General features: G+C 48.2%; 1 protein-coding gene across 2 annotated transcripts in view; it reads left to right on the top strand.

Moving 5' to 3' along the window:
* LOC149367712 (protein O-mannosyl-transferase Tmtc3-like) overlaps positions 1 to 23,116 on the top strand; it is a 419,945-nt gene that overhangs the window by 22,507 nt on the left and 374,322 nt on the right. Inside the window, exon 2 of one of the 2 annotated variants that reach the window (XM_089557174.1) lies at positions 19,248 to 19,496. The exons of the other annotated variant lie outside the window; for it this stretch is intronic. Coding sequence (XP_089413300.1) covers positions 19,248 to 19,496 — 249 coding nt within the window. The remainder of the gene's footprint in view (positions 1 to 19,247; positions 19,497 to 23,116) is intronic. 2 annotated transcript variants of the gene reach the window in all.

Raw genomic sequence — 23,116 nt, forward strand, 5'->3', positions numbered from 1 at the left:
TAAAGCCAGCGCAACCGGTCCGTTACCGTGTTTAGGCTACCATTTACCGTGTTACCGGACGCCGGATTTGCCGGTTAGCGCTGCAAAACGCCAGGAGACGTTTTAGCATACCGTCCACCGTAACACGTTACCGGAAGGCAAAAACGAGTGATGGCGATGGCAGATGTGCCACTATTTATTGCAGACATAAACACGCACACATTGCAAGCATGTCTGTGCAGTGAGGTGCTACATGCACTTTGATAACCGTTTTCTCTCATTATAAAGACGTCCATATTACTTTTGTGCTAACAGCTGGCTCAGCGGCTTAACAAAGGCGCCCGTGAAGCCAGCCGCGTTGCCCACCGTGGCCAGTTGATAATTTTAGTACGCAGAGCGTATTCCGTTGATAACGCTGTAGCGCCAATTCCAACGGTCTGCGCATTCGCACTGAGGGAGACGCCAGCGAACCGCGGCGAGGTAGCTATCGGCGAAAGCGCACGGGCACTGGCGCACGCGTCGGAAGCGGGGCCGGGTTTACAACAATCGGACGACCGCGGAGCTCTCTGTGAATCTTTTCTTCGTGGTTTGAAGCTCTTTCAGGTTCTCCCCAACTTTCTTCGCGCTTTAATTTGCCCTCTCAGCCCCCCTCGACCCCTTTTCCTTGTGGCTTGAAATTCTTTCCGCCGTCTTGAGAGGGGCGCGAGCCAGCACCAAGGACATGGAGATGCATGACTCTTTTGGACGCCCGGTCCGGCGTACGCCAAGAGCGCCGACGCTAGGCGCGTTCGCCCAGGAAGGGTCCTTGGAGTTGGCACTTTAGTTTTCCGTGCCGCAGCGTCGCTTGTCTGGATGCATGGTTTAGATGTAGACACGGTCGCGCCATCTAGTGACAGTAAGTCAAAGGCCTTCAACACTGGGCTGAAGAAATATTTTTTTCCGCACTTCTTTCTTTCTTTCTTTCTTCCTTCCTTTCTTTCTTTCTTTCTTTCTTTCTTTCTTTCTTTCTTTCTTTCTTTCTTTCTCTCTCTCTTTCTTTCTTTCTTTCTTTCTTTCTTTCTTTCCTTCTTTCTTTCTTTCTTTCTTTCTTCATTTCTTCCTTTCCTTCTTTCTTTCTCTCTTTCTTTCTTTCTTTCTTTCCTTCCTTTTTTCTATCTTTCTTTCTTCCTTGCTCTCTTCCTTTCTTCCTTCCTTCTTCCTTTCTTTCTTTCTTTCTTTCTTTCTCTCTTTCTTTCTTTCTTTCTTTCTTTCTTCATTTCTTTCTTTCCTTCTTTCTTTCTTTCCTTCCTTCCTTCCTTCCTTCCTTCCTTCCTTCCTTCTTTCTTTCTTTCTTTCTCTCTTCCTTTCTTTCTTTCTTTCTTTCTTTCCTTCCTTCTCCCTTTCTTCCTTCCTTTCTTTCCTTCTTTCTTTCTTTCTTTCTTTCTTTCTTTCTTGTTTCCTCAGACGCAGTCCAATAGGGGGCGAGACCAAAGGCGACGGAGCGCCTGACAAGGGCCCGGCCCAATTGCACAATGTACATAAAACAACACTAGCATAAGAAAGCGCGTGAATATCTTGTTCATGTCCTGTTCATTCTTGTTCATGAATATCGTGAGTGCATTACTAGGATATGTTTTTTCAAGGGGAAAAACTGCAAAAGCAGGAAAATGTTAAAGCTGGGACGAAGCTCAAGAAGTACACCGTTGTCATTGCTATTTTGGCTATGTACACGGCGTATAGTTAGGCTTAACTGCTTAAAAATTGCCAAATTGTCTTAAACACATGGGCTAGTTGGCACTTATACCTCGACGTATGAGTGAGAGTGTGCGAAATAGCGAATGCCATCACTTAGAGCGCGTATCGCGCCGAAGACTGCGGCGACGATGCAGCGTTTAGTCCGAAGCGGGCGTGCAGCGCGCCTTCATGTTCGTTTACGAGCAAACGCTAACTCTCCGCAACGCTGAATCAGATCCCCTAAAGTGCTCGCGCCCGGCATTGGCCGCGAATGCGCAGGTGAAGTTAGCCGACCCCGGTAAACGGTAGCGTAAACACGGTAACGATATGCTATAGCCGCGAAGCTCTCGTACGAGCCGACTTGTTGACGATACACCATGCTGGAACGCCGCGAAAGACAATATCCGCATGGCGGCGGCGCTGTCGGGAGAAGCGCAAGGCGGAGCACTCGTTGCTCCCCGCGTGCGGCAGCGCTCACAGTGAGGACATTAAGAAAGGATTGAAAATTGGTTTTTGAGGAAAGGATATGACGCAGTAACTGTTTCACATATCTCGGTGGACACCTGAACCGCACCATAAGGGAAGGGAGGAAGGTGGGAATGAAAGAATAAAGAGAGAAAGGGATGCCGTAGTGGAGGTCTCCGGAATAATTTCTACCATTTGGGGATCTTTAACGTGCATCACACCTTCCGCTTTCGTAGAATGCTCCACTTCTCGACGACGTCTCCATACAGCGTCAAGCACACTGACGTCATTGTCCTCAGTAGCGGCTGCCTCTCGTTGACCTGGTTCTGCTGTTAAACTGACAGCTCAGTTCAGTTGCTGAGTCCAAAAGACAAAAATACAAACACGCAGCGCACAAACTGGTGGCGCTCCGTCCGTCCGTACTCTGGGCTCGAGGGGGGGGGGGTGATCTAGCCGCGCATTCAGCACTCCCTTTCAAGTGTGCGACATAACATCTTGGAATGAAGCGCAGGCGCACACGCACGCACGCATACTCACACACACTCACACGCGCGCGCACGCGCGTGTACGCACGCACGCACACACACACGCTCTCTCTCTCTCACACACACACACACACACACACAAACGCACGCACGCACACGCACGCACGTACACACACGCACACACACACCCACGCACGCACGCACACACACACACACACGCACACACACACACACACACGCACGCACGCACACACACACGCACGCACGCACGCACGCACGCACGCACGCACACACACACACGCACGCACCCACGCACCCACGCACGCACGCACACACACACGCACACACACACACACACACACACGCACGCACGCACGCACACGCGCGCGCGCGCGCGTCCATAAGAGGGGTGGCCCGACTGACGTGCACGACAGCACCTATCTTCAGCTCTATACGGGCCCGTTACTAAGTAATTTAAATAAATATCTTCCCGGTGTGAGAGCCGCTCTGCAATTTAGATTTCTGTTCAGATTTTTTTTTCTGGAAGCTGTGACTGGGCCTTATAAGCATCTCCCATGTGAGAAATGCGTCTGGTTCTAACAAGAGCCTGCAATAGGCAGTATTGTGCATTAGGAGACGCAGATGAACCGCCCGTTAAAGGCCACATGACCCACTGTGCCCACGTCCTCCGCATTATTCAATTCCAAGGCCTTAGGTATGCGTCTGCGTTTCGAGCGTAATCTGGCAAGTTTTTTGTTCGCATCGTTTGCTCGACTATAAGGAGTAGTTAGTTGCCAGTGGAAACGCCGTATCTGGGAGCTTTCGTGTTTTATTTCCATTGAATGCCGTGTCAAGTTCGCTTTGTCTTGCCTTGCCTGAATGTCAGATAATGTGCAAAGTATCTCACCACATTTTTATGTGACCTTTCAATCCCGAAGCAGGAGGAAAAGGAGTATTTTTGTCGGCATGCTATCGCTGTACGTTAAGACCCGTGGATTCTGTCACTTGCAAGGGTGGAAGAGCGGGCTAGTTGGTAGTTCATCTTGGGGAAAAAACACAGCGCACTCCTAAGAAAAGGACGAAGAAAGACAAGACGATACAGCGCTGTATTGTCTTGTCTTTCTTCGTCCTTGCGCTGTGTTTTTTCCCAAGATTCTGTCACCCCGGATGATCAGACAGGTGAAATCGTTGATGGAAAAATTAAATTTGCAAAGTGGCATGCGTCCAAAACATATTTCCAGGTGGCGCTCACCAACACCGTGACAATATGTAACATTGGAAGCGGCTCTAAAAGCAAGAGCGATCGGCAAGACGGGCCAGCGCCTTGTCGATACTCTTTCTGAAGTCAGCTGTAATCGTGCTAAACACCTTCTTCGTCCGGGCATTCCAGCTACGGCTTTCATCGGTCATACTGCTGTTTTGAGTTTTTTTTTTGCTCAGTATTTTGATTATAATTACAGCAGAAGAACGAGGGGGTCGAAGTTTAATGCGATCATTATGGTCGGAAAAAAACTCGGGAGTTGCCATTTACTAAATGCCAGCTGGCGGAGATCAGACCGGCCTCGGTGCGCCGAAGGATGGTAATCAGGATCGATACCAGAGAGTGCTTGCTGGCAGGCGTGGTTTATACTCTGAAAAAGCGTGCTACGAGTCAATACATGCTTGGCCATCGAGCCACTGCCCGCTGTTGCTGCGATGCAGAGGCAAATCGCGGCTTCCTTAAAACTTAAGAAGCGAGAAGACCTCCTCCCTGAGTGGGAGTATTTCGAGAGACTGCAGCTGCCGCCCCATTGGTGATCCCATTCAATCGATCGCTGCCCTTCGTGGTGGTGCCCGGGCGACTTTTGTTGCGTCACTGATAATGGAATGCCACCGATAACCGATTTCCTTGGTCAGATTTTTAGGGGAATCCCCCAAGCTGGAGTAGATTTGTAATAAGCGAGTAATTACTCATTGACGTCCACCCAAGCATACTGCTACAGAGGAAAGCTGTAGAGCTTTCTGAAAAAACTTCGCAGTTAAAGAAAAATTCGACCTGTTCCGGGGTTCGAACCCGGGAACACACACACACACACACACACACACACACACACACACACACACACACACGCGCACACACACACACACACACGCACGCACGCACGCACACACACACACACACTCACTCACACACTCACACACACACTCACACGCACGCACGCACGCACACACACACACACACTCTCACTCTCACACTCACACACACACACACACACGCACGCACACACACACACACACACACACACACACACACACACACACACACACACACACTCACACTCACACTCACACACACACGCACGCACGCACGCGCACACACACACACACACACACACGCACGCACGCACGCACACACACACACACACACACACACACACACACACACACACACACACACACACAACACACACACATGTATATATTTAAGCGATGCAATAAATAAAATGAAAGAATCATTGACTTCTCAACGATTTCCTGCGCACATTGAAGTCAGACACTTGTGTATTATTTTTAGTGCGCGCTTTTGTAAGCGGATGGTGGGATCTAAATAGGTATGGTAATTCCATCCCAAGCTTCGACGCAGTATGATAGATGGTTTTCAATAGAAGCAAAATAAAGCTTACGTAATGTAGATATGTCAAACTATCCTTTAACCTGATGAAGGGCATCCTGCCGCCAACTTCCTGCAGACTGTCTCAATACAGTCTGGCCAGTGTAAGTGGCTGTAAAAGCTGACAGGGAGATATTTATTTTAAAACGTGAGTTCTAGCAATGCGTCGTTTACTAGGATTCGGACATCGATTGCGTCAGTTGTTTTCCTTCTCGAACGGAGTATCATGTACTTGGTTTATTTCGTATTTATTTTTAACTTATTTGCTGAGAACCATTGAGCTATTTTACTTACTTCTTTGTTCGCTTTTTCTTCTAGTTCCTTTATTGTGTCGGCCGTTATTACATGACATGCGTCATCAGCGAACATCAAAATATTTGAGCAGCCGATAAATTAAGGCAAGTCATTAATAATTAGCATATAAAGATAACCAGAGTGGGCCGAGTGTGGATCCCTGCTGAACCCCATTATATAGCGTGTGCAGAGGATGAAATGGTATGTCACCGCAGCTTGTTGGCGGTCATTGATATAACTAGCGAGTATAATCAGAATGGTATGATGAAAGCCGTAGTGTTTTATTTTTCTTATTATAATGGAATGATCAGTTCTGTCAAATGCCTTTTATAAATCTGGAAATATAACTCCCACTAACTAATTGTTGTGTAGAGCCGCGTTAATTTTATGCGTAGTTGATAGAACTGCTGTTTAACTTATTGTACTTGTTGTGTACTGAGGATACGGTATTTATCTAAAAACTTGCTCAATCTGCTTGCGAGAATTTTTTAAAAGATGTTATTTAGTGTGCTATGGTGGCCTCTACCAGTTTGCGTCATTTCGGTCAGCGTCGTTATATACTGGTATTACCTTCGCCATATTCAACACAAACGCATATTTGGAAGAATTAATAGCACAAATTAAAAGAGCACAATGCGGTGCCGAGAATATCAAATTTTTCTATCACCGCCCTTGTGCTTATACCGTCCAAACCGGTCGCTTTTTTCGTAGGCATCGTTGAAACGATGGGTGAATTTCTTCGTGTTCAATTCGAGACAAAAACTATTAAGGATCCTAAACTCAAGATCGATTGCATTTAAATCCGATGGGCTCTGAGCTAGAAGTGGACCCGTAGAGGCAGAAGTTGAGCTGAAAGTTTCCGCTTCACTTCTGTCTACTGATCCAGGGAGTATACGTGATTTCTGTTGGCTACCCGGCAATGTCTCTGTCAACGTCCCAGAGTGTTTTGGTGATTCCGTTTGCCCGCTGTATTCGCTCTCTGTAAAATTCCCTTTTCGAGCCCTCATCACGGTTACAGACTTATTACGCATGGCCTTAAATTGACGCAGGTAAAAATCATTCTCTTTCTTTTGCTTCCACATGTTATACTCACTTTACTGTCCTTGCTTTGTTATACTGTCATTGGTTTTTAAACCTTCAAGAATGGGCTTATTCATTCAGGGGCACATTGGTATTTTCCAAGAGCGAGCTTTGATCGTTTGAGTACTATTTAATATCGCACTTGTGAGAACATTAATAGAGTTCGGGGAGCTTGTGTGTTAACGTCCTCGTGATGATCCTCCTCAAAATTAACTGATAAAGCATTGGTTCGTAATTGTAGGTAGTTTATTTTGGCTGGGCGATGCGGAAAATAGTTTCCTGCTTTTGGCAAATTATCTGTGGTAATAAATATGGCAAGATGGTCAGATAAAGGTTCATCAAGAACATCAGCGCTTATGCCTGTGTTCAAATTAACGAGCGCGTGATCAGTAAGTGTTGCTGATGAACTCGCAACACGAGTACGTTTGTTGATAAGACTCTGAAAGCAACGGGACTTCAGCAAACGTTTAGTGCACTCTGCTGGGGTCAAAATCTGGAATGCGATACCCATTTTTCTCAAAAACTCACAGTTTTGCTGGTATGTTTAAAAAACACTTAATTGAAATAATTTATTCAACCTGAAATTCTTTTTTCTTTATTGTTTTCTGTTATTATGTACTTTGCATGTAACACGATAATTTGTACTAACACTCGACGTCTGAAAGTTCTGTTTGCATGTCGTGTTTTCAAAGCTATTCTCTTTCTTTTTTTTTTTTTGTTTCGCCGAATGTTATCTACCAGTGTTACTTAGACTGCTTTGTTTTTAATCTTGTGCTACGCTTACGCTATTCTATATAAGTCCGCCGTTTTTTAATTTACTTTTACCTATTTTGTGTACTTGGACCCGAACTAACCGTTGGCTATGGGTCCAAAAAGTTGGTTGGTTTGGTTTATGGGGGTTTAACGTCCCAAAGCGACTCAGGCTATGAGGGACGCCGTAGTGAAGGGCTCCGGAAATTTCGACCACGTGGGGTTCTTTAACGTGCACTATATCAATAAAAAAATAAATTGGAAATAAATTAAATTGAAGACATATGTATTCGCTGTGTGCTGCATTGTACAGGCGTGAGTAAAACTGCAGAAACCACTGCTCCGGCGGCAGCAGCGGCAGTGGGGCCGCACCGCGGAACTGCTGCCTCGCGCAGCGTAGAGTTTGGACCAGGGAATCTAGCGTCGCGTGCTCGCTGCGACCCCAGTGATGACAAACTTTGCCCTCGCGCGGGTGCTTATCGTGCTTGATAAAATTCTAGCGGGGCGCTCAACTACTCTGCTCCTGACGACGAAGGGGGAGTGCACATCGCAGGACATCCCCGCCTCGGTGGCTCAGTGGTTACGGCGTTCGGCTGCTGACCCGAGGGACGCGGGTTCGATTCCGGCCGCGGCGGCTGAATTTCGATGGAGGCGAAATTCTAGAGGCCCGTGTACCGTGCGATGTCGGTGCACGTTAAAGAACCCCAGGTGGTCGAAATTTCCGGAGCCCTTCACTACGGCGTCCCTCATAGCCTGAGTTGCTTTGGGACGTTAAACCCAATAAACCAGACCAAACCAAACATCGCAGGACATGTTGCTGTCGCGCAGTAACGGTGCGAGCGGACGGCAACGGGGCGTCAAACCACTGCGTTCCGAGCTGGTTTATGGGGTTTAACGTCCCAAAGCAACTCAGGCTATGAGGGACGCCGTAATGGAGGGCTCCGGATAATTTTGACCACGTGGGGTTCTTTAACGTGCACTGACGTCGCATAGTATACGGGCCTCTAGCATTTCACCCCAATCGAGTTGCGACCTCCGCGGCCGGGAGCGAACCTGCGTCTTTCGAGTCAGCAGCCGAGTGCCATAGCCACGAGCCACCACGGCTGCTCTGTAGTGGTAAAGGACAGTTTGCTTTACGTTGCATGGATGTTTCGTACTTTTCCATACTGAAGATTCTTTTTACCTGGAGTGGCGAACTCGTCTCCACGCGTCTAATAGCTTATTTCGATCGGCCATCAAGAACAAGCTTTCTTGCTCCACGAACCAGAAAACGCGTTTCAAAGGGTTATTTTGATGCACAACGTCAGTACTGATTGGCTACCGCAAAGTCACGACGTAATTTTTGCTCGTTCGTTTCTCTTATTCCTTAAACAGCAGAGTAGCCGAACGCGCTGCACTATAAATTTATCAAGCGCGATGTGCACTCTCGTGAGTTCGAAGTCTGTCGTCACTCGGGGCACTCTCGCAGCGAGCGCGCGGCGCTGCGAGTGTGGCCCCGTAGCAGCTATTGCCGCGAGAGCACTTTTGCTCACGCCTGTACATATTGTTCATATCTCCCGCGATAACAATTCGTTGTTTTGGCTTTTGTGCAGAGAACTATAACATTGCATCGAATTTATCAAAAGAAGCTTGGTAAGAATTGGGAGGCCCGTAAATGGCACCAACTATGAGCGAGGGTTGTAAATGAGAAAAAAGGGCTTCATAAATGCATGTGACATCAATAAGCTACATGTGACATCAAGCAAGACAGAGAAGTTTTGTCTTTCTTTCACAAAAACACAACGAGCGCAAGGCAGACGTGAATGTGATATCATCGAGTAACCCGATATGACTACACTCTCTCATTTTTTAAACCCTGTTTCAATTGTTGTGATTAAGTGAAATTTTCTTTTTTTGGAGCAATAGAAAGGAGATAAGGATGTCTAATTTTTTTCAAATGCTTAGAATAGTGCTGTGAGAAATGGAAATGGATTTGTTGCCATCGTTTAGCGACACCATAAGGGACCTGAGTGGCGAGGGAATATGAAAATATGCAGCTATACTACTTTATAGAGGCCGTCTTCGCGTGTCACGTGAATGACCCGGGAATTTTTTTCTCTAGTAATATTTCTCTCTCGGAAACCCATGGATGCGAAGCTCGGCCAAATTTCGATGAAGGCGAAATTCAAGAGGCCCGTGTACTGTGCGATGTCAGTGCACGTTAAAGAACCCCAGGTGGTCGAAATTTCCGGAGCCCTTCACTGCGGCGTCCCTCATAGCCTGAGTTGCGTTGGGACGTTAAACCCCAATAAACCAAACCAAACCAATGCTTCTCTCTTTTTGCCTTGCCAAGGAGTATCTTCTTTTCGGCACCTAGATGTTGACTGACGAACACTGGGTCTCCTTTCTCAAAGCCCACGTTGGTTGGGTTCAGTCTGTGATTTTGTCTGCCTGCAAGACCGTATCGCCAGTGGCTTTTGAAAAAAGCCTCACTATGATGTTGGCAGGCCCCTCGGTCTTCGTTGGAACCGGATTGCAAACATCGACATCGCTGTCTGAAAGATCTACTTGAAGTTATGTTGCAGCTTTCCTAATGACCTCGCTACGGTCCTCCTCATTCGAAGTTTTGGAATATCTTTTAGTTCAGTTGCTGTTTTTCCAGCTAAGCTGTTTCTGTTCCACGAGCTGTAGTTTCAAGTCCTTCAGTTAGCTCGAGGTTTTCCTTTTGGCATTCCCTGCTCCGAATGTTCACTTCTGTCAGCTCCTCTCGCGGCTTTTTCATTTGAGACCGAAAATCCTCAAAGCTTTCGTTGTTTGAGACCACAAGGGAACTAACCGAAGTGATTTCAGATTTGGGGGTGGACGTATCAGTGTTTCTGACTTCATTCTGAGCGCAGACTGCGCTTCTGCGCTTCTATAAGCTTTGAAGTCATTTCTACGAGAACCGTAGCGACCTCTTTAATGCTACCAGGTGCCTTCTCACTCAGAGTGGCAGAAAAGCTGTATACGGCGTCGCTTTCTTGAGCAGCTATCAAGACAACCAAAGTGTGCCCAAATTAATTATTGTACGCGTATGATCAACCTGAGCAAGAAAAGTCACAGCTTCAGATCGGTTCAGCAGCCGTAATGTAAATAATGCAATGCGAAGTGATAAATTGTTTAATCCACACGCACGCAAGTAACGCCGGCTAGCAGAGGTGGAATGCGCGGCTGCCAGAACTGTTAAAGGCCTGGTCAAAGCAACTTCAGGTGACTGACTCTATACCTGCTCCTCGTTCCCTTACAAAAAATTTTTAGACAGTCTATAGAGTGTCTATAGACTTCTATCTATAAAGTCTATAGACTATCTATAGACATATCCTAGAGAACAATCTGTAGGCAGTACAAATGGCAACTATAGACTTATCTATAGATTTATGGCCATACACTTTTAGTAGACATTTGTCTATAGACAGTCTATAGAGTATGAATAGACAGAAAGCAATATCTATAGGAAGTCAATAGAGTCAATTAGAAGTCTTTAGACTGTCTATAGTCCATTTTCATAAGGGTTATTCCATCTCATGCTGTTCTTTATGCCGCAATCAAGCCTTCTCGACTCAACGCGGTCATCCTGCTTGGTTTTCGACAAGCGGCTTCCCGCAATCCTGTCGCGGGGCGCTAATTCGCTTCGTGTTCACGTCCCTCGACTATTGTTGGCCGCCGCCGCAATTAATGTTGAAGTTTGAACGCCCGCTGGCGCGAGCGAAAATCGGCACGCGAATGTACTCGCCGGGCTCGGGAGCAGGCGCGAGCCACCGGTGAAAAATTTTGCGCCGCGAGAAATTTTCCGCCGCGGTGGGCCCCAAACTGCGGGAGAGGTCGTTTTTATCGGCGCCTGCAGGTGACGTGCCCGCCTCCAGATTAGGAAGTGAGGCGGTGGGAAAAATGGGCCTCGGGATCAGGGGTGCTCTTTGTGAGGCGGGCGTGTAGGCAGCACGCTTTGTTCGCCGTGTAATAATTGCGGCCCCGTCGTACGACTTCATTTTCTGCCTCCTTCTTCCCTCTCCCTCCTCCTCTTCCAGTGCGCGTTCCTCATCGGCCGCGTCCAGTCGCTCCTTGTTCCCCGGGGAGAGCGGCGCTTTTTGTCCCTCGAGCACGTTGTTTGCGGGAAACACTGGGCGTCTTTTATCTGCCACTGCCAGTGCGCCCCTTGTCCCGGGTGGCAGCACTGTGTGTGCGGTGCTTTGCTGCGGGCTCAGAAATCACGCCGGCCGAATCGAAGTTGCCTGTGACGGGTACTCATCTTTGTACCTGTGGAACTTCGCCGGGGCCCAGGGATGGAACATGCTTTACTGCTCAAGAATGCTGTTTGCGAGATGAGTCAGTGCTGCTTAGTGAAAACGGAAAGGTTGCCGATACGCTTAGCGGTTACCTAATTACTAAAGTCCTTGTAGCAGGCAGCGCGCCTACTACGGTGATTCGGGGCGGGGGGGGGGGGGGGGGGGGGGGAAGGGGGGAGGTTGTACGCATATCGCTGCAATGAAATGTTACTTTAGTTTTATGGGTGTAAATAAATTTTCGGCTCCGTTTGTTCGCCACAGAAGTGTGCAGGCTGGTCTGCGTTTTTGCGAGGAATGATCGCGGCAGTATGTTTCTAGGAGGATGTGAAGACGGAGGGGCCGGCTAGAGCCCGTGTATGCACAGGCCATTAGCCTCATAGTTTTAAGCACTGCATGCGTTGCTCTAAAGGGCGTCCGTCGATGTGTGATTTCTGTTGCAGTTTGTCGGCCGCCTTTTCTCCCTCTTTTACACCTTTGTGTTTCAGTTTCATTTAACGCCCGCAGTGGAATTTTCTGAAGTGCGGGGTATTTATATTCCAGCCATCGCAGTACACCTCTGTGAGGTGTCAGAACAGGTGCAGCTCAAAATATGACCCCCCCCCCCCCCCCCCCCCCCCCCCCACTGCATCTGGTGAACGGATCGGCAAGTTAACGAGCAAAGTACAATAATGCTTGCCTGTTGCCTAGGCTTGAACAAGCCCATTCGGCGCTATGCTCGATGATGAGACGAAAGAATTACGTTTTTTTTTCTTTCATTATTGCCGCTCGTCACAAATGGCTTTCGCATTTGGTTCCTATTCAGTCATGAAATATGTGGAGCAGAAGTGGCAATTTCATACCGGTAAAACATCTTTTTCTGGATTTGTGGCAATTGATTCGTCAGCTAATAAATAACTCGTGTTTCAGATTTCATTCGTGCCTGTAGTCAACGAGAAATTCTAGCGATAGTGGTGGTGGCACCCGCAGCGCATGTGTCTGGACGCAAATCCCGCGAACTCATTTCTAGTAATGGGTTTTCATGTCTCGGAGTTGCACTCCGGGCCATGAGAGCAGCCGTAGTGGTGGGCTCGGGATCAGGTCAGGTCACCTGGAGGTTTCTATTGCATAAGCAATACTGGCAATACTGCGACCGTGGCTCCCGGCGGTGGTCATGGCCGACCTTTAGCCGCTGCGAGGTCAAACAGATGGAGCGCCGTTGTTGCCATAGCAACCGTTTCAGCCGCGCTCCACCAGGCTCCACGCTGCTTACGCAACTTGCCCGGTTTAACCAGAGCTAAACCTCAGCTATTTTTTAGCGTCTGCGATATCCTAGTTAAAACAAAGCAGAAATACCATGAGCAGGTCGTCTAATGCGAAAGCGAGGTAAAAAATGGTCCCCTAGACTAACTGAGCGCACTTCCAAGAGACGGCACTCACAGCAGGGTGCAGCAGGAAGTCAGGCGGGTGGATGAGATGAGGACGTTTGCGTGGTTATGGTGGGCGCAGCTGGCACAGGGCAGGGCTAATTGGAGACCTTTGAGAGAGCCCTGTGTCCTGCAGTTGACGCAGTTAGGTTGAGGATGATGATGATGCCGATGCGACAGTACGCGGCCATTTTGCATTTTGCCTCCATGATTATGTGGCGACCGCGTCCGGGGTTCGACGTTGTTACCTCTTGGTCATCAGCAGAACACCATGCACACAGCCACCGCGGCTGATGTGGGCGCGTTCAAGGCATGCTTGGGGCGCAGGGCACGGATGGATCGGGCTGATGAAATGCGTTTGGTCGAAGAGCTATTTTTCGTTCATTGCAGTCCTGAAGAAAATTCAAGGCGAGGTACGCAAAAGCGAATTTTTAACGTGCGAAATTTTGAAGGTTTGGGAAAGTCATTTTGCTTGAAACCTTCCTCTTAAGTAACTCTTGAAGCTGTCGAAACGAATTTGCGCACTCATCGAACCTTGAGGCTGCTTTTACAGTTCGCTAGCTATATTTCTTTTCTTTTTTCCCCAGACCGCCCATTCGTAGGAAACTGACACGTAAGTTTCCTTAAAGCACTGCCTGGACCAAACTTGTTAGCAGGAACTGAACTGCGGCCTGTCCCTATCAATTTTTATAGCCGTTTTTCTGCGAAAAATGTGGCGTCATTCTTGGAAGTGTAGTCATACTTGATAATGGACGTTACGTTCCTCTTAGCTCGCGGTCAGGATCGGAATATTAGACCTCGATACCAAAAAAAAAAACAATAGAACTGGCAGAGCTATCAAAGTTAATAATTAAGCGCAAAGTAGCCGACATAAGAAAGTTTAATATGAAGAGACCGGAGCATGCTCTAAAGAAAAGAGGTAGACTAAAATTACTGAAGAGGAATCTAAGCATAGGTAAAAGGCATAGTTCGCGCTAAGAGACAAAGAGGGCACTGTCCTTAGCAATATGGATAAGGTAGTTGAAATGGCCGAAGAGTTGTACACAAATCTATACAGTAGCCAATACAATCAGAACGTTAATGAGAGAGACGGTAGCGCACAGCAATGGGACATCCCGCTAGTAACGACGCAGTAAAGAAAAACTTAGGAGCAGTGCAAAGTGGGAAAGCAGCTGGTGAGGAACTGGTAAGAGCAGATTTCTTGAAGGACGGAGGGGAGATTACGCTAGAAAAACAACCACGCCGTATACGCAATTCCTTGTGACCTCGACCTTACCAGAAGCTTGACAGAACGCTTACATTATCTAGATTCATAAGAAAGGAGCCGTCAAGGACTTGAAGAATTTACAGACTGATCAGCTTACTGTCCGTTGCCCCCAAGAGAGAGGCAGTGATGAGTAGGAAGGCAGGTAGGTTAACTAGGCGACGCTTAGTATGCTACCCTACACGTGGGAAGGAGAACAGATGGAGGGATAGAAAGGGGAGAGAGGAAGGTAGGTGACTCTTTCGCGTGTCCGTAGCCCGTAATAGGGTACGCTGGGCACGCTCTGGAAGTTTACAGCCTTTAATTCAATGCAGTCTTTCTAGAATTTCAAAAGCGCCTTCATAGCTGTCCTCTGCGATGAAGGCTTAGTTGAAATACCCAGAATCTTGGCCTCTGTAAGGGGACGAGGATCTAAGAGGCGGAGCGTTGTAGCCAGGAGGACGCGCTCACGATCAAACCGAGGGCACTCACAAAGTAACTGCTGAATTGTCTCTTCGCGCCCTCAGTTGTCAGATGCAGGACAGTTTGGCCCTGCGACTAGGTTGGAGCAGGCATTTGTAAACGCCACTCCCAGCCACAGGCGACACAAGAGCGTTACATCGCTGCGGGAAGGGCCGGGTGGTTGATTGAGTTGAAGTAAAGGGTCGTGGTGGTGTAAACGGCATGCCGAGTTTCCAGGGGTAGGCCAATACGCTAAACTCTGGTTTCGGCCAAGCACTAGCAGATGTCTTGCTGCGTCGGCTCTTCTCAGTGGTATCCGGACAATGTTGGCTCTGCCGTGAGCTCATCAAGCTGCAGTCTTAGCTTCGGCATTTCCAACAGTGCCACTGCGTCCAGGTGGCCACAGGAAGATGATGTCAGGACGCTCTCTAAGTGCCTCGTGTAGTAGATGTCATCTCCGCTACGATTTGCTCGGGGTCGCCATGGCGTAAAGCACAATTCAGACATTGGAGGGCAGCTTTTCAACCACAAAACACAGCCTATTTACGGGGTGTCTGCACCGTTGTACTGCACAGCCGCACGAAGAGCCGCCAATTCTGGCCCGGTGAAGGTTGTGAGATGCGAAGTTAGTTGGCTGATACTGGCTTGTCTGGAAGGAATGACCATGGTGGAAGCTGAACTAGTACCTGAGACCGAGCCATCTGTGAATACATGCTTGCGGTCGCTATACTCGGCATGGAGTAAGGAGAGTGTCAACGGTTGAAGGACCGGCGTCGATAGGGCCGATTTCTTCGATATCCCCGGAATGGTAAGGCGCACATATTGCTCCCGCAGCCACCACAGCGCAGAGCAAGGCCGCGCCGCGGGGGTGAACTGTGATTGGATGGACGACTGGTGGGCTGCTATTACCTTTGAATACGCAGCGTGCGGTCTCCGTACCGGCAGTGACATAAGGTGATGCTGGAGAGCCCGTGCTAGATGACGAATGTGAATCCGCAATGTGTCAAAGACTGTTTGCGTCGAAAGTGGGTAATCCTTGGCGATGGCAATGATTGCAACTGTTGATGCGCTGCGAGGGAGACCCAGGCATGTGCGAAGAGCCTGACCTTGTACAGCCTGGAGGGCACGCAAATTTGTCTTGAATGTGTTCGATAACAGGGGTGTACTGTATCGCAAAAATCCCACAGAGTGCTCTGTACAGCCGCAGCACTGACTGAACTGACGAGCCCCATGATTTTCCGCCCAGAAATGTGAGTAGGTGAGCCATAGAGGTTAGCTTTTTCTTTAAAAAGGTGCAATGCCGGCTCCATGATAGATTCCGGTCTATGATAATCCATAAAAAACGATGAGACATGCATTAAAAATGGTATGGCTGTCGATAGTTACCGGATATGGTGTCATATATTTGCGCGTAAATTCCACTAACGCTCACTTCTCGGCTGAAATGCTCGGACCTTGGTCTTGGAGATAGGAGGAAGTTATGGTGGCTGCCCCCTGAAGTCTTGCTCGCACCTGGAGGCGTGTCACTGAGACGGCCCAAATGCAGATATTGTCGGCATACATAGAGATGTTCACGGTATTAGGTAGGCTGTTTTCTAGCGCTATAAGTGTGGGTTGAAACAGAGTAGGGTTGAGAACACCACCCTGGGGCGGTGTTCTCACACTGCCCCCGTACGTGTAATCCACAAGTGTCGGGCCATCTTTGCACATAATAAATAATAATGACCTGTTTGTCACATAGCTTTCCGGTCTCCGGCACTTGCCCTGCTCACACGCAGTGAGACCGAGGCAGGGCCACCCGTGCCTCTAGCAGACGCAACGAGAGCTGTTATGCCGCCCCTGAAAAAGGGCCCTCCGGCCACCAAGTTGGCCGACCGCGAGGCTTCTTCCCTTCATAAATCAGAGCTCGCCTCCGCCGCAGCTGGGCCGGGGCTCTCTTGAGCGAAAAAAAGAAGGAATCCCAATAAGGGGCCCCTAACAAAGAGGGCTAAGGTTCGGAGTACGTACCCCAAAATTATCATGGTATTCCTTATCCACTGGAACTGCCGTGCAATACTAAAAATGTATTGCTGTGCAACAGACCTCTTAAACCTTTCTCGCCTGTATCTTTGTGTCTACAGGAGACCAACTCGGAACCTCTCCATAAAAATATTTTTAAAAGGCATAAAGCCTTTTAATGTTACCTTGAACAGGCGAGTAGGCTCGCTGGAGGTGTTGCTATTATAGTTCAGAGCGGTGTTGCAACCCGCGAAATCAAGCTCAAAACTAAAAGTGAAACAGCCGCCGTTGTGGCTCAGTGGTTATGGTTACTCGGGGGCTGACCATAAATGTGCGGGTTCGATCCCGGCCGCGGCTGTCGATTTTCGATGAAGGTGAAATTCTAGAGGCGCGTGTACTGTGCGATGTCAGTGACGGTAAAGAATCCCAGGTGGTCGAAATTTCCAGAGCTCTGCGCTACGGCGTCCCTCATAGCCTGAGTCGCTTGCGGACGTTAAACCCTCATAAGCCGAAATATGAAGCAGTTTCTCTCATCGTTCTTCATTTTAAAACAATCACAATATGCTCAATACATCTTCAACCGCACCACACTGTAACACTCCATGATCTAGAAGCATTTTTTAATCAGTTACCAGAGCCATATCTCGTAGTAGAGAATTTTAATGCGCACTCCTCGTTTTGGGAAAGTGAACAGACGCATGCTAGTGGCCGTACTGTACTAGACTTTATTTTCTCCAAAAATATCTGCCTGCTCAATACAAGCAAGCATACTTACTCTATCCCGAACTCAGGCAAATGAACTGCTTAGATCTTTCCTTTAGTTCACCTTTTCTTTTTACTTGTAAGTGGGATGCTCTCGACCACCCCTACAGAAGCGGTCACCTTACCGTGGTAATCACCTTATCATCGTCAACCCTAATCTTCCCTCGTTGGAAACTGCACCTAGCCGAGTGGCCACTGTTTCGAGAAGAGGCCAGCGGGGTTGCTGTATTTTCCGATGAGCTAAGTGTCGACGAACTAAGCGAAATTTTCGCGACATCTGTCATTGCAGCTGCACTTCTCACCATTCCGCAATCTTCAGGAGTAGTAAGGAAAAATAACAATGCTCTTGTACGCACAGGAATAATGAGAGCAAAAAAGAAACAAAATATAGCCTGGGGAGTTTTCCGACGCTACCAAACCCGCGGAACACATTAGGTTTAAATAGCCGAGAACAAAAGTACGGTACATCGTTCGCAGTGCAGTTTGGTGGAGGACCAATGATTAACACATACATATTGATAACGTTTTCCAAGGCAACTTCTAATCAGTTTAATGCCACTCCTCTGATGCCATGTATTTCCAATTTTCTTAACAAAATATTTTGTGGAACAGCATGAAAGGATTTGCTTAAATCTAGAAATAAGCTAAGCTTATGCGGATTTTGTTTCAATATTTTTGATTACCTTATCCGTAATGCCAGTGAGTGCAAGCTCTGATGATTTATTTGCTTCAAAACGCATTGAGCTCCTGTTATCACTCGGTGCTTCTTGGTTGATGACGTTTTCAAATATATTTGAGAACACTTTGGAATCCTGCTCGAACTTTGTTGTATTTAAATATTATTGTAGCGATGCATTATCTGCTGCACTCTTTTCTTTGTAATGTCTTCCGTGGCCTGATCTCATAAGTATAAACAAAAGTATGCAGAGGTAGAGCTGAGAATCAGCGGGACAGCGCGTCCCAAACTTGAGAACCTTGCGTGGCTCGCGCCAGCTTCACGAGCAGCTCTTTTAACCTCTGTCAACGACTGACCGCCTGGTAGTCATGCGCTCCAAGTGGTGGCTGTGGTTCCTATGCCTTGCGGGGCTCCTCGATTGGGTTAAAAGTTGGAAAAAGATAAATCCGCAGCCAGGTAAAGTTTCATACATTGGTGACTGTGGTGTACCTACATATGTTGTTTCGGTGTTGTCCAAAGGTCCTAAGTTCTGCACAGAACCTGAGGATTCCCCGGTAGAGCTTTTGTCGCTTGTCAAAAATATCGCTAGGCGTGCCCCAGAGGAGGAAAAAGGCTGGTGTATTTCGGAACGTGTAAGCTCCCTTGTTACGAAGCGGTCGCAACAGAAACAAAAACTTCGTGTAAAAAAGAGTGTTGAGGTTCCGCGTCTTGTCCTGTGCTTTCCTCTCTTCGTCCCTCGTCGTTTTGCGCGGTTGCAATATGCACTCCAGTGGCTGCCACTGGTCCTGACATCATGTTTCCTTCGGGAATGGCATCCGATCCCTCGTCAGTCTCAGCTGTCGCTGCTGACATAACGTTTCTTCGCCTGTGACGCGCCTGTGGGAGGAAACTAAAAGATCGGCGACTAGCGCTGAACTGGCGTGGCCGCGTTGTGTTCTGCCCTCGCGGTGCCTTCCCTCATGGTCCGGTCGCTCGTGTCGTTGCAGGTGAGTGTCCACCCGAGCGGGGCCGTGGACTCCTCGGTCGGCGGTGGTGGCTGCTCCGAGACCAGCTCCTGCTCCTCCGACCCCTGGGAGAGCTGCCCCGAGTGTGTGGAGGAAGAGTCTCGGCCTTCTTCTTCCCCTGCTGCGGACGCATGCGGTTCCCTGCCTCTGACTGACTGCTCGGACCACGGCTGTTGCTGCTGCCGCCTCCTTTCTGCGGGGACGCTGGGCTGCTCCTCACTCTCTTCCTGGGTACGGTGTCTATTAACCCCTCTCGCTATCCTCTTCGCATGCCTCTCTTTCGGGTGCCACGCTTGGCTAACTCTTAACGGGCCTTGGGAGCGGTGCTTGCCGCGCTTCACTGCATTCCTTTTCTCACTCCGCGAACAGCGACTGGTGTAACGAGGTACCCATGTGGGCTAGTTGGTGTACATCAGACACAGCTTCACCAGCGAAAGTACGAGACACGAGGAAGAAAAACACAGGACAACGCTGGACTAACAGTTGAAGTTTAATCGGGAAACCGCCATCCTAGGTCACCATAAGACGCATGCGTATCAGACACACTAAAAAAACAAATACATAAGTGGCAAATCACAAAGGAGCGGATAAAGGCTCCAACACTGGCAAACAACAAAAGACAGATATTTTGCCTATCAAACTTGCACGCGCACACTTTTGCTTCGGAAATTAACTTCCTTGCTAGTGAGATGCAAGGACGGTGCACTGACGCATGTGTCACTGCCTTGCAGCCTAATATGGTATCCACTCGTGTATCCACGCGTTGGTGACTTACCATTTATGTATTTGTTTTTTTAGTGTGTCTGATACGCATGCGTCTTCTGGTGACCTAGGTTGGCCGTTTACCGATTAAACTTCAGTTGTCAGTCCAGCGTTGCCCTGTGTTCTTCTTTTCCTGGTGTCCCGTACTTTCGCCGGTGAAGCGATTGGTAAACACTGCCGGAGTACCCGCCGTGTGTTTCTCTACACGGGGCGGGTGAGAAGTTTCCAGGTCGCAGCAGATTCTGCTTTCGAGGAGCTGGCTCGGGCGACGCCTATAAAGAAAATCTTTCGGGGTGTGGGCGAGGCTCCTCCTCACCGCCCGCAGATACTGAGCTGAGGAGGAGCTGTCGTAAGTCGCCCACTGCACGGCTCAAAAGCAGGCCGGCGTGTGACGCGCGTTTACCGCTTTGCACTCTCTGCGAGTTACCTCAGAGAGAAGGCCTGTGCGAAGGTCTTTATTGCAAATCTGAATTTTTCCTGATCCGTGAGGCATCTAATGGGACACTGTTTATGGCTACCGCAGGTAATTTTCGTAAGTTTATAAATTCCCGCATTAAAATGAAAGTACGTGCACCAAGAGCGCGTGCTGCCTTTTTATTTGAACTGTCTTTTCTCGTTGTTTCTCTCAAGACAATAGCTTCAGCCATGTGTGAAAGCTTGACCGTGCTTCCCGCCAAGCTTGCACAAGCCCTAACTTGCCTTCTTTTCACGCTGGGTCAAACTTCGTCGAACTAATACTGTTCAGGGGTGCTGGGCTCCGCCTCTCTTTCAGTTTCATTTCATGCCCCTTGTGTGGATGCTCGTATCCCTTGTCTAAGCTGAGATGCAGTGCGCTTAGGGACTTGCGCCCTGTCTTGTACGCGTTACAGAAAAAGGGTAACTGTTACAATTGGAATTACTCTGTCTGAAGTGGAACAGATTACAGTGTTCAGTTGCAGCCCCGAAGGGCAACTGAACAATTACAGAAAATTAATCGACTGCAATTACGTTATTTTCCTTCCTACTTTAATATCGTAATACAGATTTATTCAGACCACAAAGAACTGCTGCGGCTTGCTTTATATTTTGTTGCACGCTGCTAATTTTCAGGACGAGCTAATTTTGCCACAGTTCTTCGTGGAAAGATCAGCGCCCCACTGAACACTCTCAGTGTATGCGCTGGAGGGAAGGCGGCATTAAAGTCCTCTTATGTACGCCTTGCGCACCAGCTCTCAGTTGCGCAATGCTTCGATACCCTTACAAAAAAAGATTTAGACAGTCTATAGACTTTTGTCTATAAAGTCTATACACTGCCCATAGACAAATCCTCGAGAACAGTCTATAGGCAATACAAATGCCGTAGACAGGCTATAGACAATCTATAGATTTATGGCCATACACTTTCAGTAGACTTTTGTCTATAGAAAGTTTATGGACTATGAATAGACAAAAAGCAATGTCGATAGGAAGGCAATAGAGTCTATAAGAAGTCTATAGGCTGTCTATAGACCATTTTTAGAAGGGTAGAGCCCAAGTCGTCCGTGAGTCGCCGTGCTCCGTTGTTGCTCCATGTTTTAACGCGGTAGCGTCAGAGGCCCCTCGTTCAGAAAATCTGGTGCCGGCGTCGTCGGCGTCGCGTTGTTAGCGGAAGATGACGAGCATGACCCTTGGCAGGTGGTGCCCAGAGAGTGACCTATAAGGCAGGTGGCCCACCTAGGTCACGTGACTATCCGAAGTCATCACAACCTGCCCTCTCGAGAGTGAGCAAACTGCCCACCGTGCCAGTTAAATTAGTGGTTGGTCGGTCGGGAAGAGCAACCTGGGCCGCAAAGCCCATACAAAAAGTTTTAGACAGTCTATAGCGTGTCTGTAGACTTCTGTCTATAAAGTCTATAGACTGTCTTTAGACAAGTCCCAGGGAACAGTCTATAGGCAATACAATTGCCGTAGACAGTCGTAGACAATCTATAGGTTTATGGCCATACACTTTTAGTACACTTTTGTCTATAGAAAATCTGTAGATAATGAATAGACAAAAAGCAATATCTTATGAAGTCAATAGAGTCAATAAGAAGTCTATAGACCATTTTTATAAGGGAGGAACCACCGCTGGGAGCACTTGCCATCCCAGGGCCAGGAGGGGTATAGGGACTCCCAGGGATTTATGAATGTAAAGTAGAGAGTGGTCCTCTGCTTGTGTACGAAGTAACCCATTACGTTATTGCTTCATGGCCTTAAGGCGGAGCATAAGCGCCCCCTCCTTTTTTATGTTTCGAAGCCTCGTAGTTGCGTTTAGTGGAAGTTGCAGCGCGTTCTGACAGGACAGGGGGTTCCTGTGAAGTGGTCACGTGATATAGCTAGGAACGAGAAGTGCCGTATAGAAGACGGCGATGACCGGGCTGTGCTGTGCACATGATCGTGCGCGGTGCTTTGTCACACTGTCACGGAAGAAATTCCCGCTAGGGCCAATATCTGCCGCCAGGTAGAGGTTCCGAAAACGCTGCTGTTGGTTACATCGTTTTGGAGCAAAAGAAACTTATTACGAGCTACGAAATAACTAAAAAGTAGTTTAGATACGCGGAACGTTACCATTTGGAAAAAGCAATCGGTAAATTACAAAATTACCAATGTAATTGGTTATAAGTAATCCGTCACTTCTAACGCGTTACGTGCAACCCCGCTTGCGCCCAGCCAGCATTTTAATTGAATATATTAAGAAATCCCTACTGCGAAATCCGGATGTTCCCAGAGTTAGTTCCGCCAATAGCAGACGGATGCGCCGCGTATGCGATGCATACTTCGCTGTAGGCGTCAGCAACTTGTGATAAGTGCGGTTCGCTCTACTGCAAGCGATAGCGCGGCAATGTGTAAACCATGCTCAACGTCTTCAAATATCAGCAAAACGTCATTAACCCATTTCCGCGGCCGCCATTCTTTCATAGTACCCGCATATTTACCCACATGTAATAAATATCTTGGAAACAATCTTTCGTGGTCCTCTCACATAGCGAAAATATCTAACAAGGCTAACTGCGCACTGCCGGCTTTCACCGCCTCTGCTTCCGCGAAAATCCTTGCTTGCAAATCTCGTGTAAAGCCCAAGCTAAAAT

Source organism: Amblyomma mixtum, chromosome 1, assembly GCF_055824585.1.
Source record: "Amblyomma mixtum isolate Tamu chromosome 1, ASM5582458v1, whole genome shotgun sequence".
In the NCBI taxonomy this organism is placed as follows: Eukaryota; Metazoa; Arthropoda; class Arachnida; order Ixodida; family Ixodidae; genus Amblyomma; species Amblyomma mixtum.